Source organism: Anas acuta, chromosome W (assembly GCF_963932015.1).
Source record: "Anas acuta chromosome W, bAnaAcu1.1, whole genome shotgun sequence".
In the NCBI taxonomy this organism is placed as follows: Eukaryota; Metazoa; Chordata; class Aves; order Anseriformes; family Anatidae; genus Anas; species Anas acuta.
The window spans coordinates 13,730,370-13,752,545 of NC_089016.1; the positions used below are offsets into that span (position 1 = coordinate 13,730,370).

The following is a 22,176-nucleotide window of genomic DNA, read 5'->3' on the forward strand; positions in this document are numbered from 1 at the left end:
TATGATTGGTGCGAAATCTTCTTGCTTTGTTTTTAAAGGTATAGACTAGAAAAAAAATTAAAGAGCAAGCTCAGTGAGGCATGGTTACACCTTGGAGGCGGGTAGCCTTTGGGATGGAGGTGTGTTCTGATATTATAATATAAGTTAATTTCTAAGTCACCTCAGGCAATTATTCCACACCATCCACCCCATGACTATAGTCACTCAAGATTCAGGACATTTGGAATGTATCGGGTGTATCACATATGTCCTTGTGATGAGGGTTATCGAGTATATGTACATCTTGTAGGGATACTAGATGAAACATACGTTTCATCATAATCCAAAGTTTGACATACAGGGATACTGTCAATATGAAACACAATACAGTGAGTATTAATAAAACAAAAACAGGGTGAAGCATCTTGTTGAAGATTCCTGTGGCAGTTGGCAATCATCAAAACAAAGTGTCCCACCAACAGTGTTTTTCATCCTTCACTCCTTCCAACACTTGATGTACTTTTTCTATATCATGATGGACAGTAATCAGAGTCTTTTGTTCATTTTCCTGCACGTGTTTCAGCAACTGTTGTAGTAGTTTCTTCACCAGTGTAAGGTTAATACCAATAGGGGTAGGCAGCAGGTCATGAAGTAGAGTATAACTGGATGTAATAAGTTGGTAAGAGGTGACGGAAGCTGAGTAACTAAAATCACATCCTAGAATTTTGGTAAAATTACAAACACAAACATTCGAGTGATTACTTGTATCTACAGTAGTATTATCTATGACTATAGAATCACAATGGGTTCTCATGCAAACAGCCTTTTCCAATATATACAAGTACAGTTTCAGGGGTTTCATTGGGATATATCTCAAAGTGACAAATGTTTTGTTCAGTGTCAAGGCAGATGTCTTGGGCTTCGAGAGTGTTACTTTCACAAATGAAGCCTTTTTGTTTGCACACAATACATGCATTTACATCAATCATCTGCCACTTTCCTCCCTTTCGATGGGCCCATAGTTTATGCTCCTTAGGATAGAGTATAGTTTCATTATGATTGAGTCCTAATGCAATAATTGGATATATATTGTATACTGTGGCATTGCTTATGGTAAGTATAAAGGCAATAAATTTATCACTTTCTGCATAATAGGTAAAGTTGACTAATTGCCATCATGCTTCAAACTCTTCTTCAAATTCTGAAGCATTATCCCAAATCAATAAATCAGAGCAACCTGATCTAGTGGGTGGCGTCCCTGTCTATGGCAGGGGGGTTAGAAATAGATGATCTTTGAGGTCCTTTCCAACCCAAGCCGCCATTCTATGATTCTATGATTCTATGAATTTTCAAATTTCAATGGGTAAGGTTCCTCCCTCTCTAATAATAGGTGCTGCTACAGACTGTATCCATAAATGCACTTGGATACAACTCAAGGCAAGGGAAGTATCACCTTGGGTTTTTCCGAGGGTATTTACAATTAATTGATTATCATTTTCTTCAATTTGTTTCCAGTGGGGTAAAATGTCTGATAGGAGCCATTGGCTTGCTCCTAAGGCCGATAAGGGTGATTTTATCAGTCGTTCCAATTTCCTTAGGTCATCTGTAGTAGCAGTTATTCTACTCATTAGGACCTTGGCATCAATGCTATTTAATATACCTATTCCTGTTCCCAATAATCCAGTGGCATCTCGTGGCATGCGCTGAGATTGTTTCAGAGAACGTCCATGTAACCCTGATAACCAGCTGGTGTAGGCAGTTCTCAAAAAGGTGGTAAATCTTGAGTTGATTTCTGAGATATTAATGCGCAGCACTAGCTCTACCCTTTTTAGATACCAGCTAGGGTTAAAGAGAACCTTTTATTGGCCCACATATTTAATTAGGTAAGGACCTGTGTTGAAGATGGAAGGAGTTAGATTAATGGGAGGCAGAGTTGGTACAATTTCAAACATCTGTGGGGGCAGAGACTTCTTACCCTTTGCAGTTGACATAGATGTTGCTGTAACGATCATAAATTCAAATAGTAATTTGGTGTCTCTGTAACCCCAAAGATGGTACATGATTATAGGTTTGGTGAAAGTAAAATTGTGCCAACAGTCGGAATTTGGTTCAGTTATTTTGTTACAATCAGTACTATAATTTTTGGGTCTGGAAGAATCAGCATAAATTGTCTTAATTTCAGTCGGCCTATTGTAAGTAGACCCATTAGTTATTCGGCAACTGATTTGTATTGTCTGGCCTGAAGTGGCTTGGAGATCAGCCATCCAAAGAGAATCATTACAACTCCATTCATCTTTTGAAAATATTTTGTTTACATGTAAAACTGAAGTAGTGAGATTTAGGTCCTTTTTGTTTTGAGATGTTCCAACACTTGCACTATACTGTGACAATGCATGGTTCCAAGGGTCATTATGAGATGTCACAGTGAGATGTCTCAGCTCCATGCACAACCACAGTAACTAAGTTTTCCCTGACGGCACGTGTTCCCATAATTCCAGCGTATTTAACATGGGCTTGGGACCATGGCCATTCTGGGTCTTTCTGGCTACAAACCAAATGGGTTTGCATTAAGGTCAGGGTGAAGCATAGTTTTAGCAATCCAAACTGCTGATTTGTGATTCTCCAGCTGTCCACATGCAGTTCACTCAGGATTCCTGTGAACACAAAAGGAAATAAAATATGCTTGGTTGTATTCAACCAGCAGGATTAAAAAGAGGGTGAGACCCACTGCGTGCTAATCCGGTGTACATTTCCTGAACAATCTTTGGCTTCCCATGCATAGGGGTTTAGTTGAGCAGTGTTCTCTGAGTGTTTTCCATTGTGTCTCTTACACTTTCCTGACTTTTTCCCTCTATCAGGATGTGAAACAGGAATCTCTGCTAAGATTTTTGCAAAAGCATTGTGAGCAATTGTGGGGGAATGTTTATATCCTTGAAGAAGCCTATTATAGTATAATAGTATAATCCAAGTATATTGGATTCCTTTCCATGTGAAAGCAAACTGTGCTTTATCCTGTTCAAGAAGAATCATTAAGAACATATCTTTAACATCTAAGGCACCCATCCAAGGATGGGCAGTGACTTGTATCAATGTCACTATTTCTGCCATGTTCAGAACTGTGGCAGTTAAAGGTGTGGTATTAGCATTTAACTGTAATCTACTATAAAATGCCATTGCCTGGTTGGTTTCTTTACTGGCCACACTAGTGAAATGTAGGGTGAATAGGTCCTTTTAATAATGCCTCTTTCTTCCAATTCTGTTACCACCCTGTCAATTCCCATAAGCGGGTAGACTTTGGAATGGAGTTGTGTTTTGGTATTATAAGTTAATTTCCAAGTCACAATAGGAGTAAGAAAAGACGAACGGGGAAGCGTAAGACTTAAAGTTATGTTTTTGCAGTGTAAAATTCCACTAACTTTGCATATTTAAAAGTGATTGCGCAGGCATAACAGTGGGGGGAATGTTAAGCGGATAAGGGGACAGTGGAAGGTCCTACTGTCCCAAAATAAGGAGGATGGCTAAGAAAAACAAGACAAGTATTTGTTGAATCAGCAAGAACAAGAAGCTACAAAATCATGGACCCCTCTGGTTCCAAAAGAGAAAAGGAGAAATGAAAAGTTGGTTATATAAAACTGCACATACAGGGCATAGTAACAAGCGTCGGGTAGGTTGTGAACCTATAGTACTCAGCCAGTGAGGAATCAAGCATCGGGTAATAGGGGATATAGGGCTACGATACACTTCTGCTGCACACCCCTCCTTGCAGGACACCTGCCATTGCAATTGTGAATAAATCAGCTTCACAAGAGACCCTGTCTTAGAAAATTATTGGGATATTTCTCACAACAATGAACAGATTCCCAGAGATCCAGATGAAGTCAAGTGCACACGACCCATGTGGCAGAAATTTGTACGGAGCGCACTGTTGTTGTATGCCAATTCATTGGCAGTAATGACCTGGGAAGACTTAGAAGAGCCCACGGTGGATAAACTGGCTGGCCAACTCTGGCAGTACAAAGAATGTTTCTGTTCCTCCTTTTGGGTCCTATGGGTCCTGTGTCTCAGCTGTGGAGAATCTCTCTCAAGAATTCCACCAACTCAAACCGAATGCTGTGCAGAAACTGTCCTTGGAGTTCTAGCAACTCAAAGGGGATACGTCCTACTCCCTACCTGTCCTATTAAACTGTCTTTAAACTGCCTGGGGGGAACGAATGACTTTGTGGTGCTTATCTTCCTGCTAGGTTAAACCGCAACAGTGCCCCACTTTGGGCACTAGAAAGGACTGTTTCAGTTTAAACCCAGCAGGTAGTTAAGTACATTCTTTACTGGCCACACTAGTGAATTGTAGGGTGAATAGGTCCTTTTAATAATGCCTCTTTCTTCCAATTCTGTTACCACCCTGTCAATTCCCATAAGCGGGTAGACTTTGGAATGGAGTTGTGTTTTGGTATTATAAGTTAATTTCCAAGTCACCTCAGGCAATTATTCCACACAGTTAACTGCATCAGACGCTGAAGTGAGCCTAACTAGGAATGAGTGGCACAAGCACCCCATTGTGACTGGCCCAGAAGCTCTGTGCATCCTTGGCATAGACTACCTCAAGAGAGGGTACTTCAAGGGTCCAAAAGGGTACTGATGGGCTTTTGGCATAGCTTCCTTGAGCACGAAGATTAAGCAGCTTTCTGCCGTGCCTGGTCTCTCAGAAGACCCTTCTGCTGTAGGATTGCTGAGGGTTGAAGAACAGCAAGTGCAAATTGCTACAATGGTGCACTGGTGGCAATATCGTACCAACAGAGACTCCCTGATTCCTATTCATGAGTTGGTTCATTGTCTGGAGAGCCAAGGAGTGATCAGCAAGACTTGCTCGCTCTTTAATTGTCCCATATGGCCAGAGTGAAAGTCTAACTGGAGAGTGGAGACTAATGGAGACTATCATGACCTGAATGAAGTCACGCCACCGCTGAGTGCTGCAGTGCCGGACATGCTAGAACTTCAATACGAACTAGAGTCAAAGGCAGCCAAGTGGTATGCCACAACTGATATCGCTAATGCATTTTTCTCCATCATTTTAGCAATAGAGTGTAGGCCACAGTTTGCTTTCACTTGGAGGGGCGTCCAGTACACCTGGAATCGACTGCCCTGGGGCTAGAATCATGGCCCTACCATTTGACATGGACTGATCCAGACTGGAACAGGGGAAAGCTCCTGAACACCTGAAATATATTAATGACATGATTGCGTGGGGCAACATGGCAGAAATTTTTGAGAAAGGGAAGAAAATAATCCAAGTCTCCTGAAAGTTGATTTTGCCATTAAACAGAGTAAGGTCAAAGGACCTGCACAGGAGATACAGTTTTTAGGAATAAAATGGCAAGACTGAAGTTGTCAGATTCCAATGGATGTGATAAAAAAAATAACAGCTATGTCTCTGCAAAGTTTCAAAATGGAAACACAAGCTTTCTTGTCACCCCAACTGCTGGTGCTGTGCAGGACTCTCTACACATCACGCAACTGATGCTATGTGAAGTAAGGGTGTTATATCTATCACACAACAGGCTCAAATAGGAAATCTCAGTCGCCCAGGAATCTTGGAAGTGATCATGGACTGTCCCAAGGTCAGGGACTTTGGAATATCGCTAGAGAAGGAGGTGACGTGTGCTGAAGAGGCCTCACTGTATAGTAAACTAGCAGAAGATAAGAAGCAATATGCTCTGTTCACTGATGGGTCCTGTCATATTGTGGGAAAGCATCATTGGTGGTAGGTTGCTGTCTGGAGTCCTACACAAGTTGCAGAAACTGCTGAAGGAGAAGGTGAACTGAGCCAATATGCATAAGTGAAGGCCATCCAGTTGGCTATAGATATTGCTGAATGGGAAAAGTGGCCAGTGCTCCCTCTCTATACTGATTCATGGATGGCAGCAAATGCCCTGTGGGGGTGGTCACAGCAATGGAAGCAGAGCAACTGACAATGCAGAGACAAACCCATCTGCGCTGCCACATTGTGGCAAGATATTGCTGCCTGGGTAGAGAACCTGTTTTGTAAAAGTATGCCACATAGATGCTCACGTACCCAAGAGTCCGGCCACTGAAGACCATCAAAATAACCAGCAGGTCGATCAGACTGCTAGTACTGAAGTGGCTCAGGTGGATCTGGACTGGCAACATAAGTGTGAGTTCTTTATTATTTTATTTTATTTAACCGTGAATGTGAAACATGCTGCAATCAAGCAAGTCAAGAGATTAAAGCCACTTTGGTTTGGAGGACAATGGCTGAAATATGGGAAGGCATGGCAGATTTATTATATCACACTCCCACAAACCCGCAACGGCAAGCGCCATGTGCTTACAATGGTGGAGGCAACCACTGGATGGCTGGAAACATATCCTGTGCCCCATGCCATTGCCCACAACACTATCCTGGGCTTTGAAAAACAAGTCTTATGGCAACACAGCACCCCAGGAAGAATTGAGTCAGACAATGGGACTCATGTCCAAAACAACCTCATAGACACTTGGACTAAAGAACATTGTACTGTGGGTGTATCACATCCCCTATCATGCACCAGCCTCTGGGAAAATCGAGTGCTATAATGGACTGTTAAAGACTATGCTGAGAGCCATGGGTGTTGAAACATTCAAACATTGGGATACACATTTGGCAAAGGCCACCTGGTTAGTCAACACTGCCAACCAACCCGGACCTGCCCAGTGAAACCTGTTACGTACTGTAAAAGGGGATAAAGTCCCTGTAGTGCATGTAAAGAACACGTTGGTGAAGGCAGTCTGTGTTTATCCTGCCTCAGGAAAGACAAACCCATCGGTGGGACTGCTTTTGCTCAGGGACCTGGGTGCATTTGATGGATAATGCGGAACGATGGGGAAGTCCAATGTGTACCTCAAGGGGATTTAATGTTGGGTGAGAATAGCCCATGATTTGAATCATATGATATTGATATATGATACTGCATGTCATCACTACTATGATTGGTGTATGCCATATTAATAGTATCACAGTAAGAGTCACCCAGATAATGACAAATGAATTTTGATGGAACCAAGCAAATTGCAGTGGTGATAGAACTGGACAAGCGCAACAGTATTGGAACCAGAGCTGGCCTCTGCATGGAACAATCCAACACCATTCATCATCTCTCCTGCCCTGATGGACTGCTATGACAGATGGAACCCAAAGTCATGGACTAAACAAATTCAACGGACATTTTAGAGGGATGACCCATACACCAAAGGAATATCTGTGTGTATATATCAGAAGACAGGAAAGTTTGTGGTGATTAATTGGGATGTACTGGAAAGTTTGAGACCCAAGCCTGACATAAATCATATGCAATAAAGGGTGGGTATTATCCTGGTTTTGGTTAGGATAGAGTTGATTTTCTTTATAGTGGCTGGTATGTTGCTGTGTTTTTTATTTAGGAGAAAATTCATGCTGAGAACACACTGATGTTTTAGTTGTTGCAGAGAAGTGCTTACACTAAACCAAAGACTTTTCAGCTTCTCATACTGCCCTGCCAGCGAGGAGGCTGGGGGTGCACAAAAAGCTGGGAGTAGACAGAACCAGGACAGCTGACCCAAACTGGCAAAAGGGATATTCCATACCATATGACATCAAGTGGAATGATAACAACTGGAAGAATAAAACTAGGGGGATGTGGCTGGGGTTGGAGGGGGAGCTACTGTTGTTCAGGGACTTGCTGGGCATCATTGGCCTGTGGTGAGCTATTGCATTGTGCATCACTTCTTTTATTTATATATATATATTATTATTATTATTTAATTTACTATTTTTTCCTGTCTTATTAAATTGTCTGTCTCAACCCTTTTTTTCGATTCTCTACCCCATCCCACTGGCAGGGAGTGAGCGAAGTGCTCTGTGGTGCTCAGTTGCCTGTTGTGTTAAACCACAACATCAGGTTATAGAAATAACCAATTGTGAGGTAAAAACACTAAATGTATTTATTATTTATACTCAAACATAACAGCAGAAATGGAGAGGATTAATTTGTTCTTAGACTCATCTTTTTATATTCTTTTAAACAGATTGACCTGGAGAGCATATTTTCACTTAATCCAGATCTTGCACCTGATGATGATACTGAACCTAGTCCAGAGACACCACCACCACCTATTCCATTAGCCAAAGTAAATAGAATTGTGAAGGTTGGTAGTACCTATGTAACACGTTCATATTAAACTTACATGACTTCTGTAATTTTGTTATATTTTAATTTTTAAATCTAATTTTTGTTTGTGGAGCTACTTGATAAATGTGTTCCCCATTCACCATAGGTAAAAAAGGATTTCTAAAAATTTTCTATGAACAGGTTTGGCAAGGAGGGAGTTGGGGACTAATATTAATATAACAAGGTATAGTTCAAGGAAAAATATACAAAAGAAGGTTGATTTGAAAAAGTACATATAGCAGTCTCCACCCAAGACTCTTCAAGGAGGGATTTGGAAATAATTACCTCTCTGTATTGCTGATGTTGTGTTAGAAACAGAGGTGGGGCTGCAGTTTACATTTTCAATAATAAGGTGATCAAATAATGGAGATTTCTTTCTTTATAGAGTCGACGAGCTGTGGCACCTATTAAGAATGATACCTCTGCTAGAGATAACAGAGGTAAATGTTATATCTTTCCATTTCAAGGAAGCAAATATATGGGAACATTTTAACCTCCTGCTCATCTAAAATTCTTTAAAAAAACTGCATTTCTAATTCAGTATGTACGCATGTGACGTAGAACATCATTCCTAGAATTGATGTAGGTACATCATTCCTAGAATTACTTCTATGTGTATTTAGGAATAGGTACTGTATAAATATTATTTATGTGTAAGTTTAAGCAATATAGCATTAGGAAATTTGTGAATTTGTGAATGAACTAAAGGTACAAAAATTTGAAGTTAATTATCCTACAATAAATGATGCGTGGACTTTTTCAAATTAAAACATCCTCAGTTTGCTTTAGCTTGAGTGTTTCAATATACTATAAGTAGTGCACTTAGAATTCTTACTCTTTCAATTTTTAAGCTTAATTTTCTAACAGTCTGTGTATAAACATTAATTGAAAGAACATTTAAACCCTACACATTATTTCCCTACAGAAAAATCTATTAAAAATGTGGAATTATCACAGGTGGATAGGTGAAATGAACTATGTGTTAGATGACTACAGATGTAATGCATCTATAATATGAGAAGAAATAGTTATTGCTTAATGTTCTCATTTTGTCTCCTGTACTGAGCATAATTATCTTGTATTGGTGATGGCAATGATTCTTTCAGACATTAATCTAGTGCCATTTGTGGTGGTTTTACTCAGGTGGGCAGACGAGTAAAAAAGATTCGTTAAAAAAAAAAGATTTTATTGATGAGCTGTCCTCACATCTATACAAGTTTTTAGAGGCCTAACCTCAAGTACTGTGTGCAGTTTTAGGTGCCACGGTATAAGAAAGACAAAACTATTAGAGAGTGTCCAAAAGAGGACTACAAAGATGGTGAAGGGTGTAGAGGGGAAGATGTATGAGAAACAGCTGAAGTCACTTGGTTTGTTCAGGTTAGAGAAAAGGAAACTGAGGGAAGACCTCATCGTGATCTACAGCTTCCTCACAAGGGGAAGCGGTGGGGCAGGCACGAGGAGGGAGCGACAGGACCCAGTGGAATGGCATGAAGCTGTGACAGGGGAGGTTCAGGCTGGATGTTAGGAAAAGGGTCTTCACTGAGAGGGTGGTTGGGCACTGGAACAGACTCCCCAGGGCAGTGGTCATGTCACCAAGCCTGTCGGAATTCAAGAAGTGTTTGGACAACACTTGTCAGGCATATGGTATGATTTTTAGGTGGTCCTGTGTGGAGTCAGGAGTTGGACTCTATAATCCTTGTGGGTCCCTTCTAACTCGGGATATTCTATCATTCTATGTCATTTGTAGTAAATGATCCGTTTCGTATGGCTTAACCTTGTAACTTGCTTTTTAATAGGTACTATGCATCTTACTGTTCACAGCCTACCTAAGGATTAGTTCTTTGTTCATCTTGCAATTAAGCTTTTCTCAGCATACGGTCTTGTTTAGTGGAGTTAATTCATGCTGTAAAGTAGATCTCCTATGATGTTTGGGACTTTGTCTTGTCTATCCCATTTGATACCTGTTTCCATAGTTGTCTCCATGTTGTACATTGTACTGGCTTTTGGAATGTCATCTCTAAGCTATTAATCAAAGCTGTTACCTTCACTTTCATGCTTTTCTGTCAGACCTCGTTAGTAGCACGTACAAGAAACTGGCCAGCTGAAGCAGAGGTGCTTGAAGCAACTCTTTGAAAAAACAACTTAAAATATTCAGCTCTATCAGAGAGGCTTGCATGCTCACTACTCCCGCTGAGTTCACTGGGAACAGATATCACTCTGCATTTTTTGAAATTAGCATCCTTATCACATAGGGAATCCATGCATAAATTTAGGTAGACATGTCAATTGTATCCATATCCCTTTTAATATGGTGTCAAAAAGGTTTGATTTTTCACTTGTAGATTGAGCTGCACTTGGCTGCCTTTCATTTCTATCCCTCTATTCCTCCAGATATTGTAGGCCTCCAGATATTTTATTGTGTGGGACAATTTTCTAATTTCTAGAGACTGTGAAACAGCAGGGTCATTTTCTTGCTGTGTTTTTGGGCATAATCACAATATAAATAAAATTGCAGCACTTACGGACAGCATATCTCCAAGTACACACTATGTATATAATAAGTTGTACTAATTCTGTAGTAGAGAATTTAAAAATATGCTTGGGCAGCATTGGTATTTCATGTTGTGTTGGTATATAACACTAGGATAAAAAAAGGCTGCATACCAAATGTCTTTAATGACATTTGACTTTCCATCTATATGACAAATAACTTTCCATATATATATTTTCATATATATGGTCCCCCCTGGCCCCACAAAATTGTTGTGTCTCAAAATGGTCCTTGTTTTATCTTGTCATACTAAAACACTTCAAAACTGGATAGAAATGTTATTTCTAGATCAGCTTTGTGCTTTTCGTCTGCAGTGGTTGGTTCTGCACGAGCACGGCCCACTCGGCTTCCAGAACAGTCTTCCTCCTCACAACAGAATGGTAGTGTTCCAGATATATCTCCAGTTCAAGCTGCAAAAAAGGACTTTGGACCCCCTTGTATGTAAACCATGTGTCAAAGATTCTTTCATTCTTGGCATTACATGTACATTCTCTTGGATTATGTTGTTTTCCATAAATGACAAATGGTCTATATACACAATTGTCTGTAGGCTTCCTTACAAAGCTTTTTCAGAGCACTGGGGCACTAGTATTTATAATTCTTTTTTCCTTTATATTTTTTTAAACCATGAATGTGGTTTGTTTTAAATTGCTTGGGCTTTCTTTTAAAACAAACCAAGAGTTCACATGTATCTGTTCAAGTGTTTTTAAGGGTCACTGTCCTTATATTTTTGGTTGTGTAATTATTGTCCCATTCCCATAATTTAATTCATTTACTCTATAAATTTTAGAAATTAAATTGCAGTAATTATTTTGTACTAATACTGATTTGCTTGGATATATAATTGATATAAATGCATTCTAATTATTGATAAATTAATATAATTGAAGTGTAGTGTAAATACTAAATCCATGCATGTAACACAGAAAATATTTTAAATTATATAATTTTCTCTAAGCACGTAGAAAATCTAATTGTGTAAAAGAAGTTGAAAAATTGCAAGAGAAACGTGAAAAAAGAAGATTACAACAGCAGGAACTTAGAGAAAAAAGAGCTCAGGTCAGTATTTTGTGCTTAGATGGCACTTTTTTCATTCTTAAATACTTTTTATGAACTGATAAACTTCAAAATAAATATTTTCATCCTGCATATAAGTTTGACAAATATTTTTGGTGCATAGTTGCACTCTGCATAGTTGCACTCTGATAACCATTAGATGTTTTTCCCCCTCTTTTGCTCTCTACAGAAATAATTACTTATTTTTCCATGTGTTATTTCAAAATCAAGTGCTGCTGATGGCTATTTCTCAGTGAAAACATATTGATTTAAAAATAATCAAGCCTTTGGCTTTTAGATAGGGCTTTTATTCTACAGGAGATATTTCAACGTTATAAATTGTTCTTTATGATCTTCGATGCTTTGTAGGAGATATATTTGAGGTTAAAAAAAAACACTGTTCAAACTTGAAATCTGTTATGAATTTATAGTTTAGCTTTGCATCATGCAGGCAGCTTGGCAGTGAGTTGTTGGAAACTTTTGTGAAAGAAATGAAGCTGCTAATCCTGTGAGAAAAATATCTGAAAAATATCTCTTGATATTAAATTAGTTTCTGTCACAAAAAGCTTTAGCACAACTAGTAGTATGATCTTGTTGGCAAGCTTGCCTGTATGTGTTAGTATCTTTAAAGAGATGCTGCCAATGCACAACTGACTTGAGAAGTACCACCACTAAGTAATTCAGCCAATTTACTTCATGCTTTAATGATGTTTCTAAACTCACCTAAAATGACCTATGTTGAATTCATGTTCTCAAAATTAAACAAATGCAAAACATTAATATGTCTTTAAGTGTGAGGGGAAAAAAATGGTTTATATATTAAAAATTCTTTGATGTAGTACTATACCTAAAGTTTTCTCTTCAGCACTTCTGTGAAGACTTCCTTTTCACCTGAGTCTTAAACTTCTGCATGAGAAGGTTCTGGTTGTCTTGATGACCTCTACCAGTGCTTTGTGTAGTCTGTTGTGAAATCCAGCAATAATTAGGCAACTGTCTTCTAGTGGACAAAACCTTTAAATAGAGAAGAACATTAGGGAAATACTTTTTCCATAATAAGCATCTCAATTTTAGAGGTAACATTTCATCAGTAATTCATTTTGTATGGACTTACTGTAAGTAGTTTTAATTTCACTGTAGTTAGGATTAAGAACTTGAAGGTGCAGTCAAATACTGATTAGCAGGGTGCAGTGTTTTTACCCTGCTGGGCAGCTGAATTCCACCACAACCACTCTCATACTCCCCCTTCTCAAAGGGAAAGGGGGAGAAAATATGATGAAAAGGGCTCAAAGGTTGAGAGAAGGACAGGGATATCACCCACCAATTATCATCATGGGCAAAACAGACTCGGCATAGGGAGATTAATGTAATTTATTGCCTATCACTAGCTGACTAGAACACTGAGAAACTAAAAGCAAACTTAAAAAAAAACAACACACAACCATCCATCCTCTTCTACGTCCTCCCCCCAAGCAGCTCAGGGGAACGGGCAATGGGGATTATGGTCAGTCCATAACACTTTATCTGAGACCCTTCTTCATGGTCACTCTCTTCCCCTGCTCCAATGTGGGGGTCCCTCCCATGGGATGCAGCCCTTCCTGAACTGATCCTACATGGGCTTCCCATGGGCAGCAGCTCTTCAAGAACTGCTCCAAATATGTGTCTGTACCACAGGGACCAACTTTTAGGAACAAACTGCTCCAACATGGGTCCCCCACAGGCAGTAGTTCCCAACAACTCACCTACTCCTTCATGGGCTCCTTTCCACAGGCTGGAGCCTGCTCCTGCAGGGGGTCTCTATGGGCTACAGCCTCCTTCAGGCCAGATCCACCTGCTCCACCATGGTTGCAACATGGAAGTCTGCTCTGCCATGGTACACCACGGGCTGCAGGGGGAACAAACTGCTCCACGGGCCACAGGGGTACCTGGAGCACCTCCTCCCCCTACTTTCTGTGCTGACCTTGGTGTCTGCAGGGCTGTTTCTCACTCCTCACTCTCCCAGCTGCTGTTGCATTGCATTTTTTTTTCCCTTTTTAAAATATGCTCTCACAGAGGCTCTCACAAACACCGTTGTCCATTGGCTCGGGTTGTCCTGAAATGGTGTAAAAACTCTCAGGAAAGACATTTGAGTTATTCTGCAGTTTGCCCAGCTCTGGCTTAGCAAGGCTTAGGGAGGCTCCATGCGTGAGCTCTTACATCTCTTTTCACCAAGGTACTTGTGGTTTCAGATTTACGGACGGGAGGGCTTGTGAGCTTGGATGTAGCATATTTGGATTGCTTCTGCTTTTAGGGGCATCTGGGAGTACTAGAAAAGTTTCCAATGGATTCAAGTCACCATAGGAGTTAACTTAGGACCAGTAGTAGGATCAGCCTCCTTTAACCAATTCAAATCCCTTTAGAGCAGCTGGAGTACCTGCACTGTGCTCTCCAGCATTTTGTATCTGTATAATAGTCTATCCATTTGTTTGTTGGACTGCCTTATGTCAGATTAAGAAGCATTGACTGTAATGTATTGTCCTGGTTTTGGCTAGGATAGAGTTAATTTTCCTCCTAGTAGCTGGTAGGGTGCTGTGTTTGGCATTTAGGATGAGAATGTTGATATCACGCTGATGTTTTAACTGTTGCAGAGCAGTGCTTACACTAAGCCAAGGACTTTTCAGCTTCTCACCCTGTCCTGCCAGAGGGCAGGCTGGGGGTGCAGCAGGAGCTGGGAGGGGACAGAACCAGGAGAGCTGACCCAAAATGGCCAAGGGGGTACTCCATACCATCTGATGTCATACTGAACAATTAATATGGGATGGCTGGCTGGGGTGGGGGGAGCAGCTGCTCAGGGATAGGCTGGGCATCAGTCAGCAGGTGGTGAGCAATTGCATTGTGCATCACTTCTTTTGTACACATTATTATTAGTAGTACTATTATCATTATTAAGTAGTACTATTATCATTATTATTATTATTATTTTCCTTTATTTTCTGACCTAATAAACTGTCTTTCTCTCAACCCACAGGCTTTCATTTCTTTCTGATTCTCTTTCCCCATCCCAGAGAGGGAAGGGGGAGGGGGAGCGAAGGGCTGTGTGGTGCTTAGCTGCCAGCCGAGTTAAACCAAAACATGCACTGTTGTTGTGCATTTGTTTGGTAGTGCTTCTTTTGTGTGAAGATTCTGACAAAAGGTGGGAGTCATTTCTCTTCCTTACAAGTAGATGTGTAGTGAGTCCTTGTGGTGGTTTTGCTCGGGTGGACAGCCGTGTTCCACCATGGCCACTCTCTCACTTTCCCTCCTCAAAGTGGAAGGGGGAGAAAACACAATGCAGAGGGCTCAAGGGTTGAGATAAGGATGGGGAGATCGCTCAACCATTCTTGTGATGGGCAAAACAGACTCAAAGTAGGGAGATAGCAAGATTTATTGCCTATTAATAACAAGCTAGAGAAGTGAGAAACAAAGGAAAGAAACCAAAAACACCTTCCCCCCATCAACCCTCTTCCACTTCCTCCCCCCAAGTGGCGCAGGGGAACAGGGGAATGGGGGTTGTAGTCAATCTATAGCACTTCATCTCCGCTGCTCCTTCTCGGTCACTCTCTTCCCCTGCTCCAACGTGGGGACCCTCCCACGGGACACACTCCTTCCTGAACTGATCCTGCATGGGCTTCCCAAAGGCAGCGGCTCTTCAAGAACTGCTCCAGATATGGGTCTGTACCAAGGGGTCCATCTGTCTGGAGCACACTGCTCCAGTCCAGGTACTCCACAGGCAGCAGCTCCTGCCAGGTTACCTGCTCCTGCGTGGTCTCCTCTCCATGGGCTACAGGTCTGGCTAAAGGTCTGGCCTGGAATCTGCTCCGGCAGGGGTCCTCCACAGGCCACAGCCTCCTTCAGTGCAGGCTGCACAGGCTGCAGCTTGGAACCCTGCTCCACCTTGGTACACCATAGGCTGCAGGGGGACAACCTGTTCCACCATGGTCCTCACCACAGGCTGCAAGGGAACTTCTGCTCCGGCGCTTGGAGCACCTCTCCCCCTCCTTCTTCACTGACCTTGGCACTTGCAAGGCTGTTTCTCACTCCTCTCTCTCTCCCAGCTGCTGTTCCCCAGCAGTTTTTTTTCCTTGTCTTAAATATGCTCTCACAGAGGCACGAACATCGCTTATTGGCCTGGCTCTGGCCAGCGACGGGGCCCTTATCTAACATGGTGCAGCTTCTGGATTCTTCTCACAGAAGCCAGCCCTATGGCGCCCCCGTTACCAAAACCTTGCCACGTAAACCCACTACAGTCCTGAATTCAAAATTATTTTCTATTATATGGCAACCAAAAATTTTAAAGTTATATAATTGCTTTCATTTATGATCAGTAGATTACCTTCATCAGAACATCAGTTAATGTATATTTTATTTTTCTTTTAAGTAAATTTAGAAGGCATTGAAATTAGTCCATTTCATGTAAAAATGTAAGAAATTTTGTTGTTTACCTCCCTAGGATGTTGATGCTACAAACCCAAATTATGAAATTATGTGTATGATAAGAGATTTCAGGGGAAGTTTGGATTATAGACCACTGACAACTGCTGATCCTGTAAGTACCCCAGGCTATGTGGAAATTCTGTGTCTGTATGTTTTTCTGTGTTTTTTTTTTTTTTTTCAGTGTATGAATATACTTCTGCCTGTAAACATAAAAAATAAGTAACTTAGTGTATATTAGTATTCTTTATAGCATGGGTTTATTTTTTCAGAATCCTTAAGTGATGTTATCAGACCATTTCAATGGTGTATCCACCCTGTTACAGCTTGGTTTGCTTACTGTGTTGCAAGATGTACCATGTACTCTACAGGATCAGATCATTATCTACAGGGAGTTTGGTTATTCTTAATGTATGGTTCTCCCTTTCAGTTTCTTGGTTATTGTGCAAACATGGTGGGCTTTTGTACATTCAGATGACTCCTGAATTGGAAATTTCTTAATTTAAATGATTAGTTAATTAATTAAAAAACAGAGGTAAAATATCCTGCAACTGGAACTGAGGTATAGTTCACTGAAAGATTCTTTCTTTTATAGATTGATGAGCACAGGATATGTGTTTGTGTACGAAAACGACCACTCAATAAAAAAGGTATGACTGCTTAAGATTTTCCAGAATTCTTTCTCTGAAAAGCTGCTTCTGATAGCAATATTATTTGTATTGACGAGGTCTAGAATTACTAATCAATGATGAAACTCTGTTATACTAGACAATATGTATGAGGGACACATATAATTCATAGATTTATCATAACCTGGATGAAGACAGGGAGAAAAGTAGTTTAACTGTCACTATTAGGATCATCATTCATTTAAACTGTCTTTTAAGTAAACTCCTGATCGGTGAGCTACCCAATGAAAGCTTTTCTACACATTTTTTTATACATGTATTTTTTTATATATTTTCAAGCGGTCTTGAATCAGATGTTAAGGGAAAAGTTCAGGTGGTGCCTAAATGTTGGTGTCCTGTGAGATGTTAGGTACCCAAGGGTATTCAAGACATCCTATGGCTAGTGGATTACAGACAAACTGGAGACTTGCATCTCCTGGAACTGCAGCTCAGGACTGGGCTAAATACCCTAGAGCATATGAAATGGCACTAAACACCTCTTTTTAGGTACTGGAATATGTTGTAGATGTTGTAGAACTCGAGGCTAGGAATGACAAGGTCGAGTCCCTTTGGGTTAGGATCGGCAGGGACAACAAGGCTAGCGTCCTGGTGGGGGTCTGTTATAGACCGCCGAACCAGGATGAGGAGATGGATGAGGAGTTCTACAGGCAGCTGACAGAAGTTGCGAAATCTTCAGCGCTTGTTCTCGTGGGGGGCTTCAGCTTCCCTGACATATCCTGGAAAGACAACACAGCCCAGAGAAAGCAGTCTAGGAGGTTTCTGGAGAGCGTGGAAGATAGCTTCCTGATGCAGCTGGTTAGTGAGCCTACCAGGGGTGGCGCCCCGCTAGACCTTCTCTTCACAAACAGAGAAGGACTGGTGGAGGATGTGGTGGTCGGAAACTGTCTTGGGCAGAGTGACCATGAAATGGTGGAGTTCTCTATTCTTGGCGAGGCCAGGAAGGGGACCAGTAAAACTGCTGTATTGAACTTCCGGAGGGCTGACTTTGTGCTGCTGAGGACACTGGTTGGTAGAGTCCCTTGGGAGGCAGTTCTGAAGGGCAGAGGAGTCCAGGAAGGCTGGGCGCTCTTCAAGAGGGAAATCTTAATGGCGCAGGAGCGGTCCGTCCCCACGTGCCCAAAGACGAGCTGGCGGGGAAGAAGACCGGCATGGCTCAACAGAGAACTGTGGCTTGAGCTTAGGAGAAAAAAGAGGGTTTATAATCTTTGGAAAAGTGGGCAGGCCACTAGGGAGGACTATAAGGATGTTGCGAGGCTGTGCAGGGACAAAATTAGGAAGGCCAAAGCTCATCTGGAGCTCAATCTGGCTACTGCCGTTAAAGATAACAAAAAACGCTTTTATAAATACATCAACACAAAAAGGAGGACTAGGGAGAATCTCCATCCTTTACTGGATGCGGGGGGAAACTTAGTTACAAGAGATGAGGAAAAAGCCGAGGTGCTTAATGCCTTCTTTGCCTCAGTCTTTAGCAGCAATACCGGTTGTTCTCTGGATACCCAGTACCCTGAGCTGGCGGAAGGGGATGGGGAGCAGGAGGTGGCCCTCACTATCCACGAAGAACTGTTTGGCGACCTGCTACGGCACTTGGATGTGCACAAGTCAATGGGGCCGGATGGGATCCACCCAAGGGTACTGAGAGAACTGGCAGAGGAGCTGGCCAAGCTGCTTTCCATCATTTATCAGCAGTCCTGGCTATCGTGGGAGGTCCCAGTTGACTGGCAGCTAGCAAACGTGACGCCCATCTACAAGAAGGGCCGGAGGGCAGACCCGGGAAACTACAGGCCGGTCAGTTTGACCTCAGTGCCAGGGAAGCTCATGGAGCAGATGCTCTTGAGAGTCATCACGCAGCACTTGCAGGGCAAGCAGGCGATCAGGCCCAGTCATCATGGGTTTATGTAAGGCAGGTCCTTCTTGACGAACCTGATCTCCTTCTATGACAAAGTGACACGCTGGGTGGACGAGGGAAAGGCTGTGGATGTGGTCTACCTTGACTTCAGCAAGGCTTTTGACACCGTCTCCCACAGCATTCTCCTCAAGAAACTGGCTTGGACTGGCGCACGCTTCATTGGGTTGGAAACTGGATGGATAGCTGGGCCCAAAGAGTCGTGGTAAATGGAGTCAAGTCCAGTTGGAGGCCGGTCACTAGTGGCGTTCCCCAGGGCTCGGTGCTGGGGCCGGTCCTCTTTAATACCTTCATCGATGATCTGGATGAGGGCATTGAGTGCACCCTCAGTAAGTTTGCAGATGACACCAAGCTAGGTGCGTGTGTCGATCTGCTCAAGGGTAGGAAGGCTCTGCAGGAGGATCTGGATAGGCTGGACCGATGGGCTGAGGTCAACTGCATGAAGTTCAACAAGGCCAAGTGCCAGGTCCTGCACCTGGGGCGCAATAACCCCAGGCAGAGCTACAGACTGTGAGAGGAGTGGTTGGAGAGCTGCCAGGCAGAGAAGGACCTGGGAGTGATGGTTGATAGTCGGCTGAATATGAGCCAGCAGTGTTCTCAGGTGGCCAAGAAGGCCAACAGCATCCTGGCTTGTATCAGAAACAGTGTGACCAGCAGGGCTAGGGAGGTGATCGTCCCCCTGTACTCGGCTCTGGTGAGGCCGCACCTCGAGTACTGTGTTCACTTTTGGGCCCCTCGCTACAAGAAGGACATGGAGGTGCTTGAGTGGGTCCAGAGAAGGGTGACGAAGCTGGTGAGGGGCCTGGAGAACAAGTCCTACGAGGAGTGGCTGAGGGAGCTGGGCTTGTTCAGCCTGGAGAAAAGGAGGCTCAGGGGCGACCTTATTGCTCTTTACAGATACCTTAAAGGAGGCTGTAGAGAGGTGGGTGTTGGTCTGTTCTCCCATGTGCCTGGTGACAGGACGAGGGGGAATGGGCTAAAGTTGCACCAGGGGCGTTTTAGGTTGGATGTTAGGAAGAACTTCTTTACCGAAAGGGTTGTTAGACATTGGAACAGGCTGCCCAGGGAAGTGGTGGAGTCACCATCCCTGGAAGTCTTTAAAAGACGTTTAGATGTAGAGCTTAGGGATATGGCTGAGTGGGGACTGTTAGAGTTAGGTCAGAGGTTGGACTCGATGATCTTAAGGTCTCTTCCAACCTAGTTTAACCAGTTTAATCCCAATCTTTCCATGAAGTTCTTTACTTCAGTGGGAAATTAAGAACGGCAAATGTTTGGAAAAATAATTGGAACCTATCTGAATTCAGCACTAATTTAAGCTGATTTTCATCTTGAAAGTTGTTTCTTTCCTTTTATTTTTGTTATATATATTTATTTATTTTTGTTATATTCTATTGAGCTAAAGGACTCAAAGAGCATCACTCTGGCTCTGAAACAACATGGGATACATTTAGAATTTTTGTACTGTCAGAACTACGTATTGAGAATTTTCTGGAGCAAGCATATCCAGAGGGATACGGGAGAATTGTATAGGAAAGGGAAAACATATGTTGATGTCAGTATATTGTTAGTTTTCTTTTCTGTTACTTTGCTTTCCTTCCATGTTGCTGCTGCTTCTACATTATTTTTTACTTTTTTTTTTTTTTTTTAGTTTCCCGTATTTTTTCTTTTATTCATCTGAAAGGAATGCATAATCTCAAAAACTGGTTACCTGGAACTATTTTGCACAACTTGTGTAATAAGGTCATTCAACACACAAATCTGGTAGCAGTTCAATTTCTGTTTTAGCATTGGAAGTTATCTGTAATAAAATATGACTTAGAAATCTGATACATTTGGGGAAGAACATTACCTTCTACCTGCACAGAAGATGGACAAAGTGAAATTATAGTAAATGAGAGCAAGATGTCATTAAGCATAAGTTGGAATACAGAAGTGAGATATGATTCTATGCAAGTTGCATACCTTGGGTATTAGTGGTTAGGAGCTATTAAGAAAATATTTCTGAGGAGTTTGTAGGAAGATGAGCGTGTGAGTAAAAATGAGGTTGGCACTAAAATTATTTTTTATTTTTAAAAATAAGATATAATAAAAAGGTATTAATGAAATAATCTGTGCTGGGGAGGAACTGTGAAGATAATCCATTACCCCCACGATACAATTTTCTGAAAACGTACTTTATTTCTGAGACTTCATAAGAAGCAGTATGCCACATTTTAAAGTTGAAGAGTATGAAAGAATCAGAGATATTAGTATGTAACCCTCCGAAGGGGGGGGGAGGGGGTTGTTTCCTTTATTATTGCAATAATAACACATCAAAATGTTACCTTTCCTTCTTCATGTTCTGTATTTTGAAATTCTGTAAGGTGTTCAAATCGTTTAATAGAAATCAAGTGTAGAAATCAATTTCTGTCAGTCTCATGCACATGCAAAATCATCACCAAAGACTTCAGGTGTTCTCAGCACCAAACATTTTGTGGATTGACTTTGCAGGAAGTAGGGCTTCAGGCTGATATTTTAAGATTTTATTTCAGTGGCATATATTTAGAATTGGGAAATGTATGGTGGGTTTCTGAAACACTACTCCAAATTTTCATCAGCAAGTAATACAGGTTGTAATAACAAATAGCTGGGAGTTATAACAAATAGCAGGTAAATGTCTTATTCCAAACAATTTTTTAAGAAATATCAGCTTTTGACTGCTTTAACTAAAAAGCTTTTTCTGTAAATAAGTTACTTTCTTTCATATATTCCTTTTCACCACTGTTCTTTATTTCTTCTCTGTGATTATTGCAGAATAATTGCATTTCATTTTATTGCAGTGCAGTTGAAATTTTGATTATATTGTGACTTGAATGCATACTGGTGTTAGTGTGTAACATCATACAATGGTAACCATTGTGCTGTTTGATCAGTATGTTAACTGATGAAAAGATTTCTGATTGTATAAAGGTACATCTAATTCTTGAACTGCATGGCTTAAGAAATTTTGCATATAAATTCAAGTAGGACACATTAGTGATCTTGACTGTACACACAAAGGATCTTTATTTTTGTGCATATCATGGATCTCCGGGTTCTCTGTATTTTGCTAACTCATATCTCCTACAAGTAGCTATAAATTGTAGTGCTGTTTAGTAATTATAACCTGGGAACTCTCAACTGAAATCACTTCTAGATGGCTTTTGTTCTTTCCCAGTGATAGGGAGCATCATTAGCATTTTCAACTTTTTCTGCTTACAAGATTATTTTAAGAAAGGATTTTACTCTATAGAAATTCTATATTAAAGACGTGCACATTAGATTCCAGAAGGAATATACAAATGGAAATCTCCATGTAGAATGAAAGCAGTA

The 22,176-nt window shown here is 41.4% G+C and overlaps 1 protein-coding gene across 14 annotated transcripts in view; it reads left to right on the forward strand.

The window, feature by feature from the left end:
* The window catches only part of LOC137846960 (kinesin-like protein KIF2A), a 170,854-nt gene that overhangs the window by 76,236 nt on the left and 72,442 nt on the right, over nucleotides 1–22,176 (forward strand). For 11 of the 14 annotated variants that reach the window (XR_011090678.1, XR_011090677.1, XR_011090679.1 and 8 more), the window contains 6 exons: nucleotides 8,038–8,157; nucleotides 8,566–8,620; nucleotides 11,046–11,168; nucleotides 11,690–11,790; nucleotides 16,253–16,348; nucleotides 16,829–16,883. Coding sequence is in view for 11 of the 14 variants with exons in the window: in XM_068665087.1 (XP_068521188.1) it covers nucleotides 8,038–8,157; nucleotides 8,566–8,620; nucleotides 11,046–11,168; nucleotides 11,690–11,790; nucleotides 16,253–16,348; nucleotides 16,829–16,883 (550 nt within the window). In the remaining 3 variants the exon portion in view is untranslated. The remainder of the gene's footprint in view (nucleotides 1–8,037; nucleotides 8,158–8,565; nucleotides 8,621–11,045; nucleotides 11,169–11,689; nucleotides 11,791–16,252; nucleotides 16,349–16,828; nucleotides 16,884–22,176) is intronic. The other 3 variants (XM_068665093.1, XM_068665092.1, XM_068665089.1) reach the window with 2 other exon arrangements.